General features: G+C 40.5%; 2 protein-coding genes across 2 annotated transcripts in view; both read left to right on the top strand.

Moving 5' to 3' along the window:
• The first annotated feature begins 7,063 nt into the window (after positions 1-7,063).
• On the top strand, positions 7,064-16,947 carry tbl2 (transducin beta like 2). The gene is made up of 7 exons (XM_042009052.1): positions 7,064-7,255; positions 11,447-11,568; positions 12,277-12,461; positions 12,877-13,028; positions 15,214-15,340; positions 15,920-16,072; positions 16,353-16,947. Exons 1-7 carry the CDS (start codon positions 7,129-7,131, stop codon positions 16,840-16,842), a joined length of 1,356 nt encoding a protein of 451 aa, XP_041864986.1. The 5' UTR covers positions 7,064-7,128; the 3' UTR covers positions 16,843-16,947.
• Positions 16,948-19,964: 3,017 nt separating this feature from the next.
• Positions 19,965-20,562, top strand: part of mybbp1a (MYB binding protein (P160) 1a) — a 56,617-nt gene continuing 56,019 nt past the window's right edge. The window contains exon 1 of the mRNA XM_042008468.1: positions 19,965-20,204. Within this exon, the coding sequence (XP_041864402.1) occupies positions 20,028-20,204 (177 nt within the window). The 5' untranslated portion in view covers positions 19,965-20,027. The remainder of the gene's footprint in view (positions 20,205-20,562) is intronic.

The raw sequence follows: 20,562 nt of genomic DNA, 5'->3' as shown, positions 1-20,562 counted from the left end.
TTTCACGTGACCAAAACACACAAAACCTGACCTGTATTATAGCACAAGATGAGACAAACAAGACACACCCCTTTCAATTCATTTTGAAAGCTCCTTCTGTTTTTTACAATTTTTTTACAGTAAAAATATCAATATTTCTTCAATAGCTTCCACATCATGTGACCGAAGGGCCCCAAACCTCAACTAAAATATTCTACGATGACACACAAATAAGACACAGCCCTTTTGATTCATTTTGAAAGCTCCTTTTGTTTCCTAAAATTCTTTTACAGTAATAAAATCAAAACTTCTGCATTATGTGACTGAGGTGCCTAAAGCCTAATATATTCTTCTAAGAAAGACCAAAGGTAGATACACTTGGTTTATTTGGTATTTTGAATATAGAACTTTATTACATGAATAATATTGCAGCAAAACAACTATACGTATTAGTATTTAGCACAATGCCTATCACTCTATCAAAACAAACCTTTAAACACACATGGGACACTTCCAAGCTTCTGTCTTGGCCTTCTCATATGCTGCTTAGTCCATTGACACACACTGAACCTGTTGATAAAAAATAATTTAATCTATCATTTTTAAATAGTATAGTAAAGTTTGTGTCATCAGCCTCATGTATTCATATTCATGACTTTAGTGTAATATTTTTTGTGTACTACTGTCTTTACATTTAATGCTATAACACAAGTTTCTGTCAGGCTAATAAAGTCTTGTCTTACACTACGAATGATTCTTTTGTATTTCATACTTTAACACAACTCACCCAGTGTGTAATTGAAGGTCCAGATCCTGGAGGCTTTGAGGGTTACATTGCACAGTATGTCTGCTCATCAAAGACTGAAATAAAATGCGGTATAGTATTAGTACTTGATCACATTATACAGTGTATATTTACTATACTTACGATTGACGGCATATTCACCTGAAGCATCTAAGATTTGGAGAGCCATTTTTTTCCTCTGCTTTGTCATCTCTTTTTTGGAAGTGTCAAATGTTTGGTAACTGGGGGAAGGCCTCCATCACTACTGTTGCCATCTAAAAAAACATTCCTGTTACATAGGTAGTTTCTCGTTCTTTAGATATAATACAGACACTGAAAAGAAAATGTGTTACACAAAGAGGACAAGCTCTGCGAATTTCATTACCAAAACCCTCAGCATATTTGGAGTTTCTCTTCTTGTTGTAATTTATTTTACCTAAGTCTAAATTGGTTGAAATCACATAATGACAGCACTATCTTATCAGCTAACCTTGACAACAACAACAACACCGCAACTGCTTCCATCCTGCTGAAATGGGTGGCACATAACTCCTCCTTTCCACTTCACATCCACCCACTGAGTCTTGCCATGGTGTGTTCTCCTCATGCTGAAGTACTCCCTAAATTAAGTTTATGTAATACATTTATGTTTACTGTATGTAGATGTTGTCAAAGTGATGTTAAATAACTGATCATGTGGATTAGATTTTGTAACTTGAATGTGGATTTACGGTATTCTGCGAGCAGCCTGTTTAGAGTTTTCCATCTCTGATGATGTTGGTGCTGGATCCATCAGATATACCACGCTTGTTGCTGCATGAATATACTTTTAAAAAACAAATACCAATGCAAAAAATGTGTTATATTTCACAATTCAAGTTGGGGTATGATTAGAAGTCATTAAAAATAATGAAATATAAAACGAACCAGCAATTTCCAGTGATTGCCATTGACAAGTACAAATGACAGAACAGCTTCATAGTTGTCAAAGTTTACCTACAAAAGCATAAAGTAAAATTGATGTTAAAAAATGCAATCTAAAAAAATACAAAGGAGGATAAACACCATGTACTAGTATTTATTTTTTACAGTGAAGACTCTATGGGGCTATGCTCCTGTGCAGACATTTTATGTATGTAGACATGATACTCCATCATCATGCACCACAATGTACACACACACATTACCTTTGGTAGACTATGACGAGGTAGCTCAGTTCTACCAAACAAGATTACACCTGCTGTGTAATGATTCATCAAGTAGATGGTGTCCACCACATTGAATGTATGGGCAGCAACATGAAACAGACCCTCAATAATCTGTTGAAAATATGTAATTACTGACTGCACATTTTGAAATTTACAGTACGTTCCAGCAAGTTATACATATAACAAACATTTATTTATATAATATCTGAAATGATAGATAAATATCACAGTGCCAAATTAAACTTAATGAAAATATTTGATTTATGTAGTCACTTACCTCCCCTGTCAGCCACGGGTGTGGTTGAAGTGAGCGTAGCTCTGAGTGGTGGAGGATGATGCTGCGACCCTTAACCTGTGATGGGAGCACTGCAACAACCTCCTCTGTGTCTGCTTTATTCCACATTAGTGTTAACTGCAAATTGGAATGACAAAAAAAATACATGATGTTATTGAATATTTATGCTTGGAATTCCACACTGCCAAACCTTATATATTTCTTTAACACATCCATCAAGTATATTCAACTTCCCTCTCATTTCATATGTGCACAGTTACCCTCCCTGATTCCATTACACCCACCACCAAATCCTTTGTGGCCTGACGCTTAGTGCTCTTTTCTAATACACCTTTATCTTCACTAATCAGGATGTCCTTTACTACATCATAGTACCATAGGACAGTATACACATATTGTGATAAAAATCACACTTACCTGAGCGTCTTTATGCAGCTCATCCTTATCCACTTGTGTGACCTTTGGCTTGGGTATTTTTTTTGGTGGACTGAAGTATTTTGGCTTCAGTTTGGAGCTGCCAACAGAGCTGTCCCGCTTGTTCCATTTTTCCTGATGATCATCATCTGGCCTGGTAGAGGTTGTAAATGGTTCTTGAAGAATCTCCATTGGCAGATTATGCTGCATAATATGCTCCACATATCTCCCTTGGATTGAGGAGAACATTTTTGAAATGAACTCTGCTGGTCTCAGGTACTTTTTTTTACACAGGATCAAGTGTTTCACGAAACCAAACCAGAGCTCAACATGGCAGCTGGTATCTCTGGTTTTCTGTCTCCCGTCTGTTTCACATGTTTGAGCACTTTTCTGATGGAGTGACAGATCCCCCAACAGCACTCCACTCCACAACGGAAAGATCCCCATATAGTTTTTAAACATCACATCAGTGATACCAGGGCAGAAATACTGATTTCTTATGCCAACTGCATCTTCCGATAGACTGTCACACTGTGCCTGGTCTCGTCTGATTTGGAAGAAATGTGCAAATGGAGATTTTCTGAGTATGCTGTTTGTTTTTTGCTCACTGTGGTTTTGCTCATCCCCCACGATAAGTTGACTTTCCTCTGGCTTCATACTCTTGCTTTGACACACACACTTGTCAAGGTACAGGTTGCTCTGTTTTACTAATGTGCTACACTCCTCTGCATCAAAAAGCACACACATGTGATAGAAGACCTCAAGGGCTACCTGCATACTTGTGCAGTTGAGGAGGTAGGCAAAACAGAAAGTTGCATATTCCTGTATGCCCTTGTCTTTAGTTTTCTTGCCAAATGCTTGAGACACAGCTTTCAGGACATGGGCAGAGCAAAGGTGCAACACAGTGAACTTTGGGATAAGTTGGGTTTTACCAGACAGAATTTCAAATGCTCTGTCAAGGTACACTGACATATTCTCCTTGTTGAATGCTATGAGAACACTATGCACCAGTGCTCAACTGTAATCTGTCTCCACTTGTGCTACTTGTTTTTTGGTTGCGTATGTCAACCTTCTTTTGAATTCCATCAGCCAACTGGAAATTGATGAAATGGAATGACTGTTTGAAATCATTTCCGTAACAGGCAAGGGAGGCTTATCCTTGCCCATACCTGGCAAAACTAAAGCATAATATAGGACCTTTTTGTTTTGCTCTGGTATTTTTTGGACCACACCACCTGTAGCATCCAGATAGAGGGTGATGGGGGATGACCTTCTCATTTGTTCTGCTAGAATTTTAATTCCAGCCTCTGTATGTAAATGTGCAGCGAAAGCATCAATTTGGAGGTGCTGCAAATATGATGCATGACTGCTACTCTCCCTAATTACCTTTTGCGTCAACATCAGTTCTAGTACAATGTCGTTGTGGAGCCTTGTGCTCCTCTTTAATTCTGAAGATATTTTTTTAAAACATCTTTTGTGAGGCTCCTTGTTATGTTGCCAGCCATTATTTCTTCAGCTGGTGTCGTTTTCAGCATACTATAGAAGTAATTGCTGATACCACTGCTTATGGCTTTGGCAATCTTCCCCCTTCGTAAGTATTTGGCTGGCCTGAATTTCTTTAGATGTTTTTTTGTGTATAATGTCACCAGAGCGCATTACAATAATAGATATTTTTTCATCTCCTCGTTTTGGTCTATTTTTTTTGTAGAAGCTGTAAACCGCCTTGCAACTGTCAAATTTACACTTTGCTTTGGCACAGAAAAATTGGGAATTTTTTCCTGCTGTCATTCAGCTTTACATGCTGGTATTTGAAAGCGAGAGTACAGCAAGGATTATTTTTCAAGAATTATTTATATAATGTGTCAGTCCATGAGGGACTGAGTTTTTTCTCATCGCGTTTAGGTTTAATTCTTTTCCATTGTTTTTTTGTTAAGAAAAGTTTGAACATTTTTGGGCCTTCTTTAACTTGTCTGTTGTTATTTAGTTGTTGACCACATGTTTTTCATTTTTGGGACTGTTGCCCTTTTCCTTTCTTCTTCTTAGGGACCTCCCTCTGTCTTTGTCGCCCAGGCCTCTTATCTTTGTCCTCCTCTTCCATATCTGACTGTGGCTGAGAGCAAAATTCCTCTCCATCATGTGTGCTTTCCATATCCTCCTCACCTAATATTGTCTGTGTTGTTCCTTCACAGAAAACCTGTTCTACATCCTCTCTGCCTTCATATCCATTACTTTCCATACCATCTAGATGGCTCGCTCTCTCACTGACTTCTGATCCTACACAGAAACATGGAAATCCCAAACATGAGAGATAGATAGAGAGATAGATAGATAGATAGATAGATAGATAGATAGATAGATAGATAGATAGATAGATAGATACTTTATTAATCCCTAAATATAAAATAAAATGTACTTATATACCATATTTGTAAGAATATTCTGTTCTAATCTAATCTAATCTAATATATTCTAATCTAATATATTCTGTTCTGTTCTATTCTATTCTATTCTATTCTGTCCTAATACATTCTATTCCCTTCTATTCCGTCCTAATCTATTCTGTTTCGTTCCGTTCTATTTAATTACGTTCTATTCTAATCTAATGTAATCAAATCAATGATAATAATCAATAATCTAATCTGTTCGGTTTCTGTTCTATTCTATTGTAATCTGGTCTAAATTAATCGAATCTAATCTGTTCGATAGATAGATTAATAGATACACAGACAGACAGACAAAAATACCCAAATTATGAATGAATATTTTACATTACCTCCATGAAGTAGGCGTACTTCTGTCTGGACTCCATGCCTGTTTTCCAACCAAATGACTTTTTACCACTTTAAATACTTTTGGTTGGAGCTTTGGAACAAAGCTAATGAAGGAGCAGACCACTGGTCAGGTGTAACTTCTGAAACGGGTGTAGCCCCAAAGCCATGCAAAATGAAAGACTTGACGATAAAATCACGTCCTCCAGCTGTTTCCCAGACGTCCCTCGTCTTTTCACGATGGCCTTTCTTGTAGCGCCCATTTTCAGACAATAGGCTGCTAAAATGTCTTCTATTGTCGCCTTTGTTTTACAATGAACGATAGTAACGTTCTCGAGTCAGACACCTACTAATGAAGAATAATGCGCATGTACAAAAACTCGCCCGTTATGCACATGTTAGAATTTGGAATAAATTTTACTAATTAATTATTTTGTCTTTTGTCTTAAGACTAAAACATTTACATAACTATAAAATGTGTAAATAAAATATATTACTGTAAAACCTAAAAAGGGATATGTAAAAAAAAAAAGGACTCTATCAGTTATTCTCCAACTATGGTGAAATTTAGTCTGGAGAAGTTTTTTAAAATCAGATACATATTTTTAGAAATATTTTTGATGTTTTATTTGTCCTAATGTGTGTTGTAATTACATTATTTATTATATAATTTCTTTTCATTTTAGTCCAACATTCAGAGGAAAAAATATTTTTTATCAAACCACAAAAACATGATTTTCATACAAAAATGACGTACATAGCCTACGTTTTGAAACATTTAATTAAATTTCACACGTAGATATAACTGAGTGTATAGTATTTACACTCAGTTTTGATACGATCATGAGTTTTTCTATTCAGGAAATGGATTGTAACCATAACAACATTTGTTACTGTGACGGTTATTATTATGAATTTTATGTGATGGAGATGACATGGCAGAAAAGACAGCATGTGTTGGAATGAAATGTGACAAATATCATTGCTGAACAATGTTCACTTTTATTGTAATTAACTCAAAGTAACATCATTATTGAAACATAATATTGTTTACAAATAAAAAATAAATTCACATTTAATCTTATGGTACAAAATTCCTCATCTGCTCTCTATGTGCTGAAACCTACAAGCAAGTTGCAACAGGTTTGACTGGTAAGCAAACTCAAATATTGATTTTTTTTTTTACTGTAAAAAATTGTTAAAAAACAAAAGGAGCTTTCAAAATGAATCAAAAGGGGTGTGTCTTGTTTGTGTGTCTTAGTAGAATAATTTAGTTGAGGTTTGGGGCCCCTCGGTCTCATAATAAGGAAGCTACTGGAGAAATATTGATATTTCTACTGTAAAATAAATTGTAAAAAGCAGAAGGAGCTTTCAAAATGAATCAAAAGGGGTGTGTCTTGTTTGTGTGTCTTAGTAGAATATTTTAGTTGAGGTTTGGGGCCCCTCGGTCTCATGATGTGGAAGCTATTGAAGAAATATTGATATTTTTACTGTAAAAAAAATTGTAAAAAACAGGAGCTTTCAAAATGATGTTGATGTAATTACGGATTTAACAACACCACTTGAATGCAGCACCAGAAAAAAAGAAGAAAGAGGAGGAGACTATTGCCACGCATGCGCAGTGCACTATTAGTGAGAGCTTTCTTTAGCAGTGAAAACTACGTGGCAAAAGCTTTCGACATGGAGGTAGTTGCTCTCATTATCTTGACTTTATTATTAGGTGCACTGGTTGTTCTTGTTGCATTAGCGGTGGGTAGGCGGAAAGAAGAAATAAAAGAAGAAACACAACAGGCAGCGGAGTGTACAGGTAAGAGATGTGCCAGCTCGTAACTAGCTAACGAAGCGGTGACTGAAGGAAAGGCTGCGAGTCACTAACGCTGTCACAAAGTCCGCGGGACACGACACGAGCGTAGTCATTCATTTTGTTATTCATTCAGCGTGTAAATACATGAATTGTGACTACTATATTCACCGCTAACCTGCATAAACACTAACCCGATAAGCCATAAACTAAAGCAACTTTGGAGACTGTCACATGTCTTTGGCCAATCAGCAATTGTTATGTTGAAGGACCAATGGGATCACTGCTCTCTGCTGAGGAACTAGATATTTTCATTGATGACAAAGTGCAAGTAAGTATATGTGGAGCACGTGATAAGGTCGTTACAACACTGAGAACATACAAGTTAAAATAAAACATCTTTTTCAGTCATAATTTTAGCTTTTTCTGTTGTGTAAGCTCAGTTTTCTACACAGATCTGACTTAAACTGGTCATCATTTATTCAGCAGGTGTCATTGTGAACTGAAAACGCAGCTTTACAGCCATTACGAGCCAATGTGGGTCTGTAGGTATAGGACAAATTATAGTAGACAAGTGGAGATAGTCAGAAATTTAACGAATAAGATATGAATATATGTGGCTTTATAGATGACTTCTAAAAATACAGTTATTATTGTACTATACTGTACCTGTTCTATTAAAATTAATTGTTTCTGTGAATGAGTGAAAAATCCTAATTACTTTAAAAATGTTATTTATTTACTACGTTTCTGAACTACTGAGGTCGTCATTGTTTTTCTTGGGCAATGCATTCTGGGAGATTACGTGTAAGGGTTGCGCTCTAGACTAGAATACATGGAGGCAAATGCGACTTGTTTGTAGCAAGTTTTTCTTCCTAAACCGTGGATCCACGTAAACAATGCTACACTGAGTTATTCTTGGTTTCAGTTACCAGTCAAAAGAAAAAATAAACAACAGCAAGAAGAGGAGAGCTGAATGGGATAAAGTCTGTAGAGAGAGCACAAAGACCCACGTTTACATTCTCCACACTTATCTCCTCCTTTGAGACACTTTATTGCCCACAGACGCTTATGGAGATGATGAGGCTGGTGGGTAAAAATGACTGAAACCAACAACAGAACAGTAACATGATGCCGGACTGCAGTTCGGGCTCTCAGTGGAAAAACACGGAGAGAAATGTCAAGAGACGCTGAATGTCCTGCTGTCAGCCTCTGAACCTTCAAACTTGACCCTAAACCATCCATCCAGCCCTGAGCCATCAGACTGACCCTGGACACAGAGGAACCTGACAAACCACCGCTTCATTTAGTCCTGCAATCCGGAAGTTTCCAGTTTTTCTTCAGCTTCGACCGATGCTGCAACTCAAGGAGACATCAGTCTGCCTCGAAGTTTTCATGTGCCGTTATGTACACGAATATACACTGTTAACTGTTAACGTAGTTAAACATAATCAGCCTGTGTGCTTTACCATGTTCATTTTTCATTATAATGTGTAAGGCTCTACTGAGAAGGTTTGATCCTGAAGCTTGCTGTGAAAGCAGAGGGCTTGCATGGCAGCTTCTGCCATCAGTGCGTGAATGTGTGTGTGAATGAGTAAATGTGATCTATGATGTAAAGCCCTTTGGGTATAATCCCAGGTACAGTAAAGCTCTATATAAATACAGACCATTTACCATCTTTACCATCTTTATAGTGCCAAGACCGTTACAGCCCTTATACGTCATTACCCAGAAGATATGGAATGTAAACAATGGTGGCGTACGAGTGAAATTAGTTGTTCAAAATTATTAAAAACTAAAGAGAGTAGAGTTTTTCTAATATTGTGTTTTTACAGCTGAAGCCAGTGTTTATCAAACGAGGTTTATTGTCACTAGAAGTCAGAGTTCCTTTTAACTAGAAATACAAAGACTGATTACAGATTCATCCCAAAAATAACTTGTGCTCTGTGCATGGCACTGGCGGAGTGTGTTAACCTGTGTGTATGTGTGTGTGGTAGCATCAGAGTGAAGCTCTGGGCTCGACACATGGGGGGGTCAGCATTAAGCCCCAAGGCCGATCCTTATAAATCCTGAATCTAAGTGCAGACAGATTCACCCTGGCGCCACGCGGCTGCCTTTTATTTACATCTCTATAGTGTTTGCGTGAAGTATCGTAAAGTATGAGAAAGTCGGACACAGCTAAACTGACCTGATCCTCCATGTTGAGTGTTTGTAGACGGCGTTGTATAGCCTGCTCTCATTGGTCAGTCCATGAAGCCTCTAGCTGGTTGGTTGTAGTGCCATGCGACAGCATCAAAAATTTAACATATTTCTATTTTCTTGTAAATGGTAAACCGTCTGTACTTACATAACGCTTTTATCCAAAGCGCTTTACATGTCCGTCACATTCTCTCTCACACACACACACACACACACACACTGATGGCAGAAGCTGCCATGCAAGGTGCTCAACCACGACCCATCAGGAGCAAGTAGGGGTTCGGTGTCTTGCTCAGGGACACCTTGACATGAGCTCTCTGGGCCGGGATTGAACCGGCAACCCTTGGGCTGCAGGACGACCGCTCTACCCACTGAGACATGTCGCCCCACAAGCCATGTGCAAGTCTACGAGCACAACATTTCACATGCACGTATGTCACCTGACGCTTGGCTGGAGGAAAACTCTGTAGGAAATGATGGAGAAGGAGCGACGCCGCCTCCCGTGTGTCGAGCCCATAAATCAGATAACAAACATCAGACTGTTTTATTTTTAATAAAAGGACAAAGTATAAACCCATTCTAGAGGAAATGGAACCTGAAATGATTCTGCTGAGACTTGGCGCAGTTTAGAAAAGCAGGTCAAACAAGCTTGATCTTGTATGCGGGGCGGTGTGGTGCTGGTAGGGAGGGCGGTGTGGTGCTGGTAGGGGGGGCGGGGCGGTGGTTCTGGTAGGGAGGGTGGGGCTGTTCTCGTAGGGAGGGCGGTGTGGTGCTGGTAGGGAGGGGGGGGCGGTGGTTCTGGTAGGGAGGGCAGGGCTGTTCTCGTAGGGAGGGCGGTGTGGTGCTGGTAGGGAGGGGGGGCGGTGGTTCTGGTAGGGAGGGCAGGGCTGTTCTCGTAGGGAGGGCGGTGTGGTGCTGGTAGGGAGGGGGGGCGGTGGTTCTGGTAGGGAGGGCAGGGCTGTTCTCGTAGGGAGGGCGGTGTGGTGCTGGTAGGGAGGGGCAGTGGTGCTGGTAGGGGGGCGGTGGTGCTAGTAGGGAGGGGGGCGGTTCTGGTAGGGAGGGCGGGGCGGTTCTGGTAGGGAGGGCGGTGGTGCTGGTAGGGAGGGCGGTGGTGCTGCTAGGGAGGGCGGGGCGGTTCTGGTAGGGACGGCGGTGGTGCTGGTAGGGAGGGCGGGGCGGTTCTGGTAGGGAGGGCGGTGGTGCTGGTAGGGAGGGCGGGGCGGTTCTGGTAGGGAGGGCGGTGGTGCTGCTAGGGAGGGCGGGGCGGTTCTGGTAGGGAGGGCGGTGGTGCTGGTAGGGAGGGCGGGGTGCCCCGTTAATATCATTTGCAAGATCAGCGAGACTCCACTTTGAGGAGATTTCTGATTCTTTGTAAAACTGCATTTCGTTCTTGTTTGCTATCAAGTTATATTTTTAAAGTTTAACTTTATTTGTCATTACATATTTTGCGAAACACTTCCAAAATTTGTCCTCTGCTTTTAACCCATCACTAGTTACACTAGGAGTGTGTAACTAGTGCACCCAGGGAGCAGTCAGGGGCTAAGGGCCCTGCTCAGGGACCCACAGTGGTTTTTACCTGAGGTGCCGGCACAGGGACTCCAGGTTCTCCAGACCCAAACCCACCTCTGTAACCACTAGGCTCCCACTTTCTTTAGTTGTTTGTAGAAAGATTTCACCCTCCTCCTGCATCTACTCATACCCCGCCATCTTGAAATGAACTGGTCATGTGACCCCCAACGTCGTGCCCGGGGATGCGTAAATGCAAACTTTTCATTCCACTTTTGTGATATATTTCTATATCAAATGTCTGAAAAACCACCTCATCAGAGGGTAAAAACTTTTTAGCCATATTTGAGTTTTTGTTTTTATTATTACCAGTTTTTATTGCAATATTTAGGTTCTGTGCAGTTCTTGGGGTAATGGGAACGCAGCTAGTGTCTCATCTGACTTCATTGCTTATTGAAATGTGTTTTTTTTGTACATATGTTTGTCTTTCAGCTGAAGGCCATGCAGTAAAGGGCCCCACATCCAAGAAGCAGAAGCAGGAGAAGCAGCGTAGCCGTAAAGACAAACCTGCCCATCACAGTTTCTGCCATCCGCTGCTGGCTGCCTCTCTCAAGGTAAAGTGAGGAAAATAACTACAACCAAACAACACTAATTGTAGGAGCCTTTCGTTTATGGACATTTCTGTAGGTATAAACTGCTTAAAAGGTCCAAAAGGGTCCAGTTTCTGTTTAATGGCTCTACTTAATTTGATGGACCAAGTGCTTTATTACATCAATGATAGATCATCATCATCCGTTTATCAAGTGTTTTAACACCAGCCAGAGCTGAAACAAAGAGCTTTACATTTAAGACAGAAGAAATATAAACACAAAAACAACATAAAACAATAAAACTTCAGTATAAGGAATGAAAGTTATAATAGAGGGAAATATATTCCAAACAATACAAATGAAATAAAAAAAATAAGGTCAAGTCTCAAACTGGGATTTTAAAAATGGACATTGTATATAATGTATACGATAACCACATACTGTACTGTCATTAATTACTACAAAACCAAATATTTACTATGAACAGCCAAAAGTAAATCAGTAACTTCCAATAACACATGAAGCCACTAGACCAGGATTAATCCTTCACCAATAAAAGACCTTTAGCTGTTTACTCTTCTACAAAATGCTTCTGTGTTCCTTTTTAACAACAACGAAGGAATTATCTGAACTTATACAGTTCATGAGAATAATAATCTGGTTCTGGATACGTGATTCTTCTCCCTCATTCATCGGTGTGGTTGTAGTAATTTGTGCTGTCATGTATTTCAGGGCCACAGTGGGAACGTGACGTGTGTGGATTTCAGCAGTAATGGGAAATATCTGGCTTCCTGTGCTGACGACCGCACTGTCCGGATCTGGAGTACCAAGGACTTCCTAGAACGTGAACACAAGTGTCTCAGAGCTAATGTAGAGCTGGACCATGCCACGCTGGTCCGCTTCAGCCCAGATTCCAGGTCTGTCCCTCTTCACTGATGTTAAAGCAACATCACGATGAAAAGCAAAACATAAACTGCATGTTCTTAAAAAACAGCAACTTAATTTGACGGCTTATTCTCAGAGTAATGTGTGTGTTTTTTAGCAGGATGAAAGCTGTATTTAAAGTGTTATCATGTAAATAAAATCAGTAATTTAATGACCTTCCTAACTGTAAGAAGCCGGAGTGGAAGAAATGTAAATATTATCTTCATATTAACCCATTTTCACTTCTGTTCAATAAGTTGTCATAAAGGCCAAGATATTTAAATAGTGATATGTAATCAGAAGGATGTGAATATATTTTATTTGTGTACAGCCACAACATTTAGTCTTTGTGTCTGCTGATCTTGAGCCCACCACCGTCTTCACTGACTCGCTGCTTTTCATGTGCAGGGCGTTTATCATCTGGCTGGCCAATGGAGACGCTATCCGCATATTCAAAATGATCAAGAAAGATGATGGCACGTTTGCCTTCAAAGCTTCCTCTGAGGATTTTCCACAGAAACACAAGGCTGCTATACTTAACATTGGCATTGCAGAAACAGGTAAAGACCACACGATCCTGAAACAGCTCGAGTTGTAGCAGCCTTTAGGTCTGTGTTTTTGTTCTGTTCAAACCTTAATACCAGTATTTACTCACGAGTAAAATGGCTTTTAAAAACCAGAATATGTGTAAAATAACTGAGATGACATGATTTCATGGGCTGGGCGATATGGCCTAAAACTCTTATCCCCATATTTTTTGGGCTTTATCCCGATACACGATATACATCCTGATGTTTGTAATCTCCTCTAAAACACTTTGTAAATACTTAATTCAACCTTATCATGCATAAAAAGGCACCAGTAGGAACTCGGTTAGCTCAGCTAAATTGATCATTATTGTGATTTTTCCCTTTTTTGCAAACTTTTAATTTTGAACCAGAGACCTGCACTCAAAACATTTAATCAAACCCAGTGTTCATTAGGTGGGCGCCCCAACCCCACAACAGCAACTCCCACCAGCCCTAGATCAACTTTATTTTCTATAATTGCTCATTTATTATCTCGTATTTTTCAGTTATTTTATATTAAGATATTTTCTTATTTAGGTTATTTTAATTTTGCTCCAGGTCACAACGGAAATAATCTTTAAACCTTTACTCTGGAACAGGTTTATATTTTGTTATTTTATAGTAAAAACTAAGCAGTCTGTTTTATTTATCTTATTCTTATATTGACATGTAATTACGTGACGTCATGTGTGTACATGCACACACAGGTGAGCTCCACTCCCATCAGCAGAGAGACCACCTGTAAATAAAAAAAAAACATCTGGTTTAAGATCAGCTCTGATTTAATAATAAAAGCAGCAGGTGGAGGAGTTTCCTGCTGCAATGTACTAAGAACTTTATATCCACTGGGAAACAGGCACAGCTGAACCATCCGTCTCCTCGTCATTGTCGTCTTTTCTCAGGTGTGTTACTGCTTTACATGGACGTCTTGCATTCAGCTTCCATCTCTTAACAATCATAAACTAGCCTGCTAGCTAGCTAGCTGCATACTCCATTCTTCTTTCCTGTCTCCCCTGAAACGTTTTTAAAAATGTCTGAAACTGCGAGGGCTGGGCTGGGGTGGGAGGTGTGGGGCGATCAGGGGGCGGAGAGTGGGCGGGGCGGGACACGCATGCAGAAATGATTGACAGACAGCAGCTCAGTGACCGCTGGCAAGATGGAAAGCAATTTCACGCCAGGGGTGCCCAAGCTCAGTCCTCGAGATCTACTATCCTGGAACTTTTAGATGCAACCCTTCTCCAATACACCCGCATCAAATGGCTCAATTCTCTCCTCCACATGTCATTCAGCTCTGCAGCCGCCTGGTAACGAGCCGTTCATTTGATTCAGGTGTGTTGGGGAAGGGTTGCATCTAAATGTTGCAGGATAGTAGATCTCAAGGACTGGACTGGGGCACCCCTGACCTACGCCATAGAGCATCTTTGAGGTGGAAGACTTTTCCCCACCTGAACCTCCTCAGCTACACATGAACCAGGTGGTCCTGAACGTATAACTGTGAGCCATTAGCAATGTTAGCTGCCTGCTAGCAGCTCCAGCAGCTCTGGAAAGCTGTGGAGACTCGCGGCAGGTCGTAGCAGCTGCAGGAAGAGCTGCTGGAAGTTGCTGCTGCTACGATTTGAGCTGCTGTCTGTCACCAGATGAGGATCAGCAGGTAAAGAAAAAAGTCCGGCGTTACCTTTACACCCCTCAAGATAAGTTCACATCCCTTCATATTGGTGGGCATGATTTTCTATGCCTGCATGGCGAGGACCCGCCTGCCGGCATCTGGAGGGAGGGGCTGTGGGGTTTTTATAATTTTGTCTTGACGGAGAGAAGAACCAAATACAGCTCAAGTACGGTTCTACATCACAAAAAACCTGCTTTAACCCTGTAGGGGGCATTATGAGACATTTTTACCAACAAAATTCCATTTTTTTAAAGAAATTTAAAAACAAATACTAATTTTATCAACAGTATGTGTGATTTTCATCACAGTTAAGTAAGACTGTTGTTTACAGCTCAACACATTTCAGGGGCCACTACCACTTTAAACGCTGCCGAGTCAGTTTGTACTCGATGTTCACAATATAGACATTTTATATATCCCATGTAAAACTTTATAAGCGATATATCGCCCAGCCCTAATTTCAGTATGAAAAGTACAGCTAAAGTTCTCTAATCTTTTCTTTCTTCTCAGGTAAATTCATAATGAGTGCTTCCACAGACACCAGCATCCTCATCTGGGATCTGAAAGGGGAGCTACTGGCCTCCATTAACACAAACCAGATGACCAATTCTTATGCTGCCATCTCCCCATGTGGAAGGTCAGTCCCACTTCTCCATCTAAAAACAAAGATTTACTTCCATATAAAAGACTGACTTGGATATTTAGACTGTCTCAAAAAGTGCAGTTTGATCAGTAGCTTTGATTATTTGAAGGTTTTTTTCCTCTTGGCTGACTCACTGATGTGAGCTTACCTTCTGTAGCTTTCAAGTGTTATTCTCTGCAGTGCATTTGGTTCACTCAGGTTTTCACAGCAGTTTTTATAGTGTGTAAGCATGATGTTTACATTTGTTTCATCTCAACATAAAAGCTCTGATAGAGGTTTAACATCCATGTCTACTCAACACTTTTAGATGCTCATATTGCACGAGTGCTTTACGTTGCATAAGTGTCTTGGTTGTCTGTCTGATGGCCTGCAGACATGTTATTATGGACCCTTTTAAAGAAGCAGAATTCCCAGATTAACATAAGTCTTCGTGCTTAATGGAGTTTTTGAATTTACATTGTGTTAATGTGCAATAATCTATGCTGCATTCTTGATCATTCCTGATTGATTAGCATTAAAATATTTGTGGACTCTTTGGTTTGATGGCTGCATGTAATCTGTCTTTCTGTTCAGGTTTGTAGCGTCCTGTGGCTTCACTCCTGACGTGAAGGTGTGGGAGGTTTGCTTCGGGAAGGGAGGAGAGTTTAAAGAGGTGGCTCGAGCATTTGAGCTGAAGGGCCACTCTGCAGGAGTTCATGCGTTTGCTTTTTCCAACGACTCTCACAGGTAAATATTACTAAGAACTGATAACTTAAGCTGGTTTGATTTTAAATCAATAATTTAGTGTGTTTTGAATCGTTAATGATTTTGAGATAAATATGAAGCATTCTGTCTGATGAACAGTCTCATTCTGTTCATTCACCAACACCTTTAGAACTCCTTGGTGTGTTTTTCTTTAACCAACTTCACAGAAAGAAAGTTAATTTTCTAGTCCAGCACACACGAAACCAGATATCGCATATTTTAGACTTTTGTTTTTTTTAACTTTTTTTATTTTTCTGATCAGGATGGTGACGGTCTCCAAAGACGGTACGTGGAAGTTATGGAACACAAATGTTGAGTACAAAAAGCAGCAGGATCCTTACCTCTTGAGGACAGTTCCCGCCTCCTCATCTGAGGGGAGCCGGGTGGCCTTGTCTCCAGACGGGCGGGTGGTCGCCATTAGTGACGGCTGTAATGTGGCCATGTACGATGCAGCCAGTGGAAAGTTGGAGGAGGAGCTGCATGGCATCCACAGTGAGGAGATCAGTGACCTTAGGTTTGATATTAACGGCCGCTTCTTGGTGTGTAGCGGTGACAAAGCTATTCGGGTGTTTCACAACACACCGGGTTACCGGGCAGCAATCAGGGACATGCAGGACATGCTGAAAAAGGCCCAGAATGAGGCCATGAAGCAGAGACTGCAGCAACAGATCAAAGAGGCTCAGAGCGCTCTGGACACTGTCCTTGCTGCTCCTGTTGATAAAAAAACCCCTCTAGGACCCGCTCTGTGGTGACGGTTTTGACACAGACTGCCCATCGTTTCTTTTGCCAGAAAATGAGCTGGTCATTATGAAAATGTGCATGCGGTTTTAATAAAGAGTATCTTTTTATGAAAACGTGAAATGCTTTGTTTCTGGTGCTTCATGTGTTTTATTAGTTCAAATTCTTTAAACTTTTTCTTGAAAAGCTTTAAGTGTGATGATGAAAATGGCCCATGGTGCTGCACTGAAAGTTATCAGCATTACTAAGAATCACTGGGTAGAAGAAACAGATGAGATGCATACAGAGCCATACCCCACCTCGGCTTCTCCGACCACATCTCCATCATGCCGATTGTCCAACGCAGAGCACCGTCTCTGATTCGGCCGGTGATGCTGTTGCTTCTCTGCAGCACTGTTTCCAGTTCACAGGCTGGCAGGTCTTCATAGAGGCAACGGTCCATGAGGGAGTGATGAATATGGAGGACTACGCTGTCCTCGACTACATCCATAAGTGTGTAGAGGATGTCACCATCACTCAGATTAGCAAGGTGGCTATGAGCTTACTGCAAGAGTGAAGAGGGCCAAGGCCACGTGTGCTCATAGGATCCAGGGACACTTCGTGGGTCGTTGGACACAAAGTGTGTGGAGGGGCATAAAGTGCATCACAGGTTATAACACCGAGGATGCACACTGCCCCAGGGACACACTCAACAACTTCTATGCCCACATTGAGGACCCAGACACCTCCCTCCACCAGGAGACGAGCTCCTCAGTGTGACCTCAGCAGAAGTGAGGAGAACCCTCCAGAGGATTAGGAAACCTGCTGTGCCCGACAACATCCCCGGGCTGGTGCTGAGGAGCTGCTCTTTAACACTTACATCCAACAGGCGGGGGTCCCCACATGTCTGACAACCGCCACGACCCTCCCCATCCCCACAACATCCACAGTGACAAGCCTGAATGACTATCGGCCAGCATCCCTCTCCCCGATAGTCACAAAGTGCTTTGGGAGACTGGTCATGGTTCGCATCATGGACTGTATTGACGTCACTGTGGACCCGCACCAATACGAACATAGGAAGAATCGGTCCACAGAGGACACCATATACTCTGGTTCACACAGCCCTCACCCACTTAGAGAACAAAGACTCTTATGTGCGCCTGCTCTTCATGGATTTCACGTCAGCATTCAACACAATTATGCCACAGACCCTTATTCAAAAACTCCTCACCCTCAGACCGGCTCCCCCAGGGCTGTGTGCTGTTGAGCCCCCTGCTGTTCACCCTGCTCACATCTGGCTGCTCAGCTAAACATCCGAGCTGCCTGATGGTGAAGTTTGCGGATGACACAGCTGTGGTCGGACGCATCGTGAACAATTTCTTTACGACTTTACGGTTCTTCAAAGAAATCCACAGAGTTCTCTAAAGGCATGCATGCCTTTCTTTTAGAGAAGACATTTTGACTGATTACAGCAGGGAAAGAAAAGCAGATGTGAATAATAAAGATGGCTAAATAAATTTGAACAATAATGACATGAGATGTTTGAACAGAGCAGTTACACCTGGGCTCTCCTTACTTTAATAAATTCAATTTTTTGTGAAAAAAAAAAGACAGGAGAGGGTTAAAAATGGATGAAATGTAATTCTGTGTGTGGCAGGGAAAAAAATCTGTTATGTGATGAGCAGTAATTAATAATTTGCTTTTTAAGAGAATTAAAATTAATATCTTTATTATATGATTGAGGTTGATGCTGCAGAGAAAAAGCAGCCTCTAGGGACTATGAACATCTGCTGCAGTTTCCATAGAAACCACTCTGTTCGTGGTCAGATACCAAGGTGATTAATAGTCTGATCAGGCTAAAACTGGCTCCACTGGGGAAATTATCACACTGAACTGAAAAGAAAAAAGTCCTGGTACGCACAAGAAGTAAAAGTCAAAATTCTCTGCTCTTCTCTACATATAAAGTCTAATTGTCTCAATCAGTAAAGTTGTCCTGGTAAAATTAAAGCCGGAAAGTCTTTCACTCCTTTAATAAACCCAAAAAATCTGGATTCTTCTGAATATTTATACAGTGTAAAAAGTGTCTGATAACATGAGGCCTCAGTGAGAATTCATACAGTCGAGGCAGTTTCTCTTGAAAACTTCTGTTTCTGAAAAATGATATAATTGTGTTTATATGTCTCACCTATTAAAGAATTTGCACATTTTGAATAACACCTAGAAAATCTTTGTTCCATCAAATTCCCTGTCCCTTATTAACAGTCTTATTACATTATCAGTTCAGGTTATGTTTGTGGTAACTGCCAATCAACAATAGCTCCAGTTAGAAAGCAGAAATAAAATAATGTTTTATTTGATGATACTTTGGGAATGTTGTTTAATATCTGAAGGATTCACAGTGAAAGATGCCTCAGACACAAATGAAATCCATGTGGATGTAACTAGGCTGGAAGTGTCATAACTTAGCTTATATTCTGACAAACATGGGAAAATACACCAAAAACGCAATTTAGTTGTTAAAATATAAGCACATGCACATGACAAGATAAACTTGGCAAGAATAAAGTTAAAGAGATAACTTTTACATCTACCCTATCAGATGCATTTTGTTCTGAAACTTTGCCCCTAAACTTAAATGAAATGTAGGTACGTTTTTATTTTGGACTGCAGTACTTTCGCATGAATGAATAAACGGCCGTGTGTCAGAAAAGCACACGTGCAATTTTAAAAATAAAAAATAATTTGATTCTGTAGGACTGCAGATGTAGAGTGTTTACTGAAATTTCTCTGAACTTTGCACAATGTTCAGACATAGGTTGTTCAGTCATGGGAAGACTGGCAGCTGTATGTCTTCCACTAGTGAATAATCTTTTTTCCACTGTAGAAGGATTGGAAAGGACCTTATAACGCTTTTTCCCATTCTTTTTATTTTGATGGGCAGCAGCTGCTTCTCTAGAATTATTGCTGATATCTCTCCTCGTTAACTTTATAATAACATATTTAGTTATTATTATTATTATTATTATTATTATTATTATTATTATTATTATTATTATTATTATTATCATTATTGGTAGTAGGAGGTGTTTTTGTTGGTGCAAATAAAGTTTTTTTGTCGCTTAAAAAAAACGTCTGCGTTGACCCGGAAGTGCTTGGTGTTAGTGAGGCACGTGCAGCAGCAGTAGCATGACAGCAGTGTTACTTGGTGTGAGTTGAGATGTCTGTGAAGATGGTGGAGGTATCGTTTAAGTCATCGGAACCCCTGCGACCGGCCGGAGTCCCGCAGCAGAACCGGGTCTTCCTCGACTTCTTCTGGGATTTGGCCAAACCGGATCAGGAGATTCGGCTGAAGGCGGTGAAAAACCTCATCCTTTACCTAAAAACTGAAGACAAGGTGAGGCACACAGTGACTGTTCACTCATAAAAATCCCGTTCACTGGTGTTTTATTGGAGGTAAAATACAGAAATACCGTTGCCATGGTGGTTTTTGTTTTATAGGTGGAAATACTGGTACAGAACTGGACCTGCTGCTCACACATTACATTATTACCATCATTAACAGGTCGTAGAGAGGTGGACGAAATGCTCTTTATACCTTTAAAACACAAAACAGCAATGTCGTCTTATACTTATCTGAACATAAAAACATTCCTAAAGTTGAAAAGTTTCTTTTAATAAAGTATTAATAATGTATTAATGATGTGTTAATAATGCTGTGTTACATTATTACAGCTCACAAGTAAAATAAAAGC

Source organism: Melanotaenia boesemani, chromosome 15 (assembly GCF_017639745.1).
Source record: "Melanotaenia boesemani isolate fMelBoe1 chromosome 15, fMelBoe1.pri, whole genome shotgun sequence".
Taxonomy (NCBI): Eukaryota; Metazoa; Chordata; class Actinopteri; order Atheriniformes; family Melanotaeniidae; genus Melanotaenia; species Melanotaenia boesemani.
Note: the sequence above shows the minus strand (reverse complement) of the source record. Positions and strands in the feature narration are given on the sequence as shown.

Coding starts and splice junctions, on each gene's coding strand:
- tbl2 (XM_042009052.1), top strand. CDS start 7,129: ATGGAGGTAGTTGCTCTCATTATCTTGACTTTATTATTAGGTGCACTG. Junction 11,569..12,276: donor TGCTGGCTGCCTCTCTCAAG/GTAAAGTGAGGA, acceptor CATGTATTTCAG/GGCCACAGTGGGAACGTGAC. Junction 13,029..15,213: donor CATTGGCATTGCAGAAACAG/GTAAAGACCACA, acceptor CTTTCTTCTCAG/GTAAATTCATAATGAGTGCT.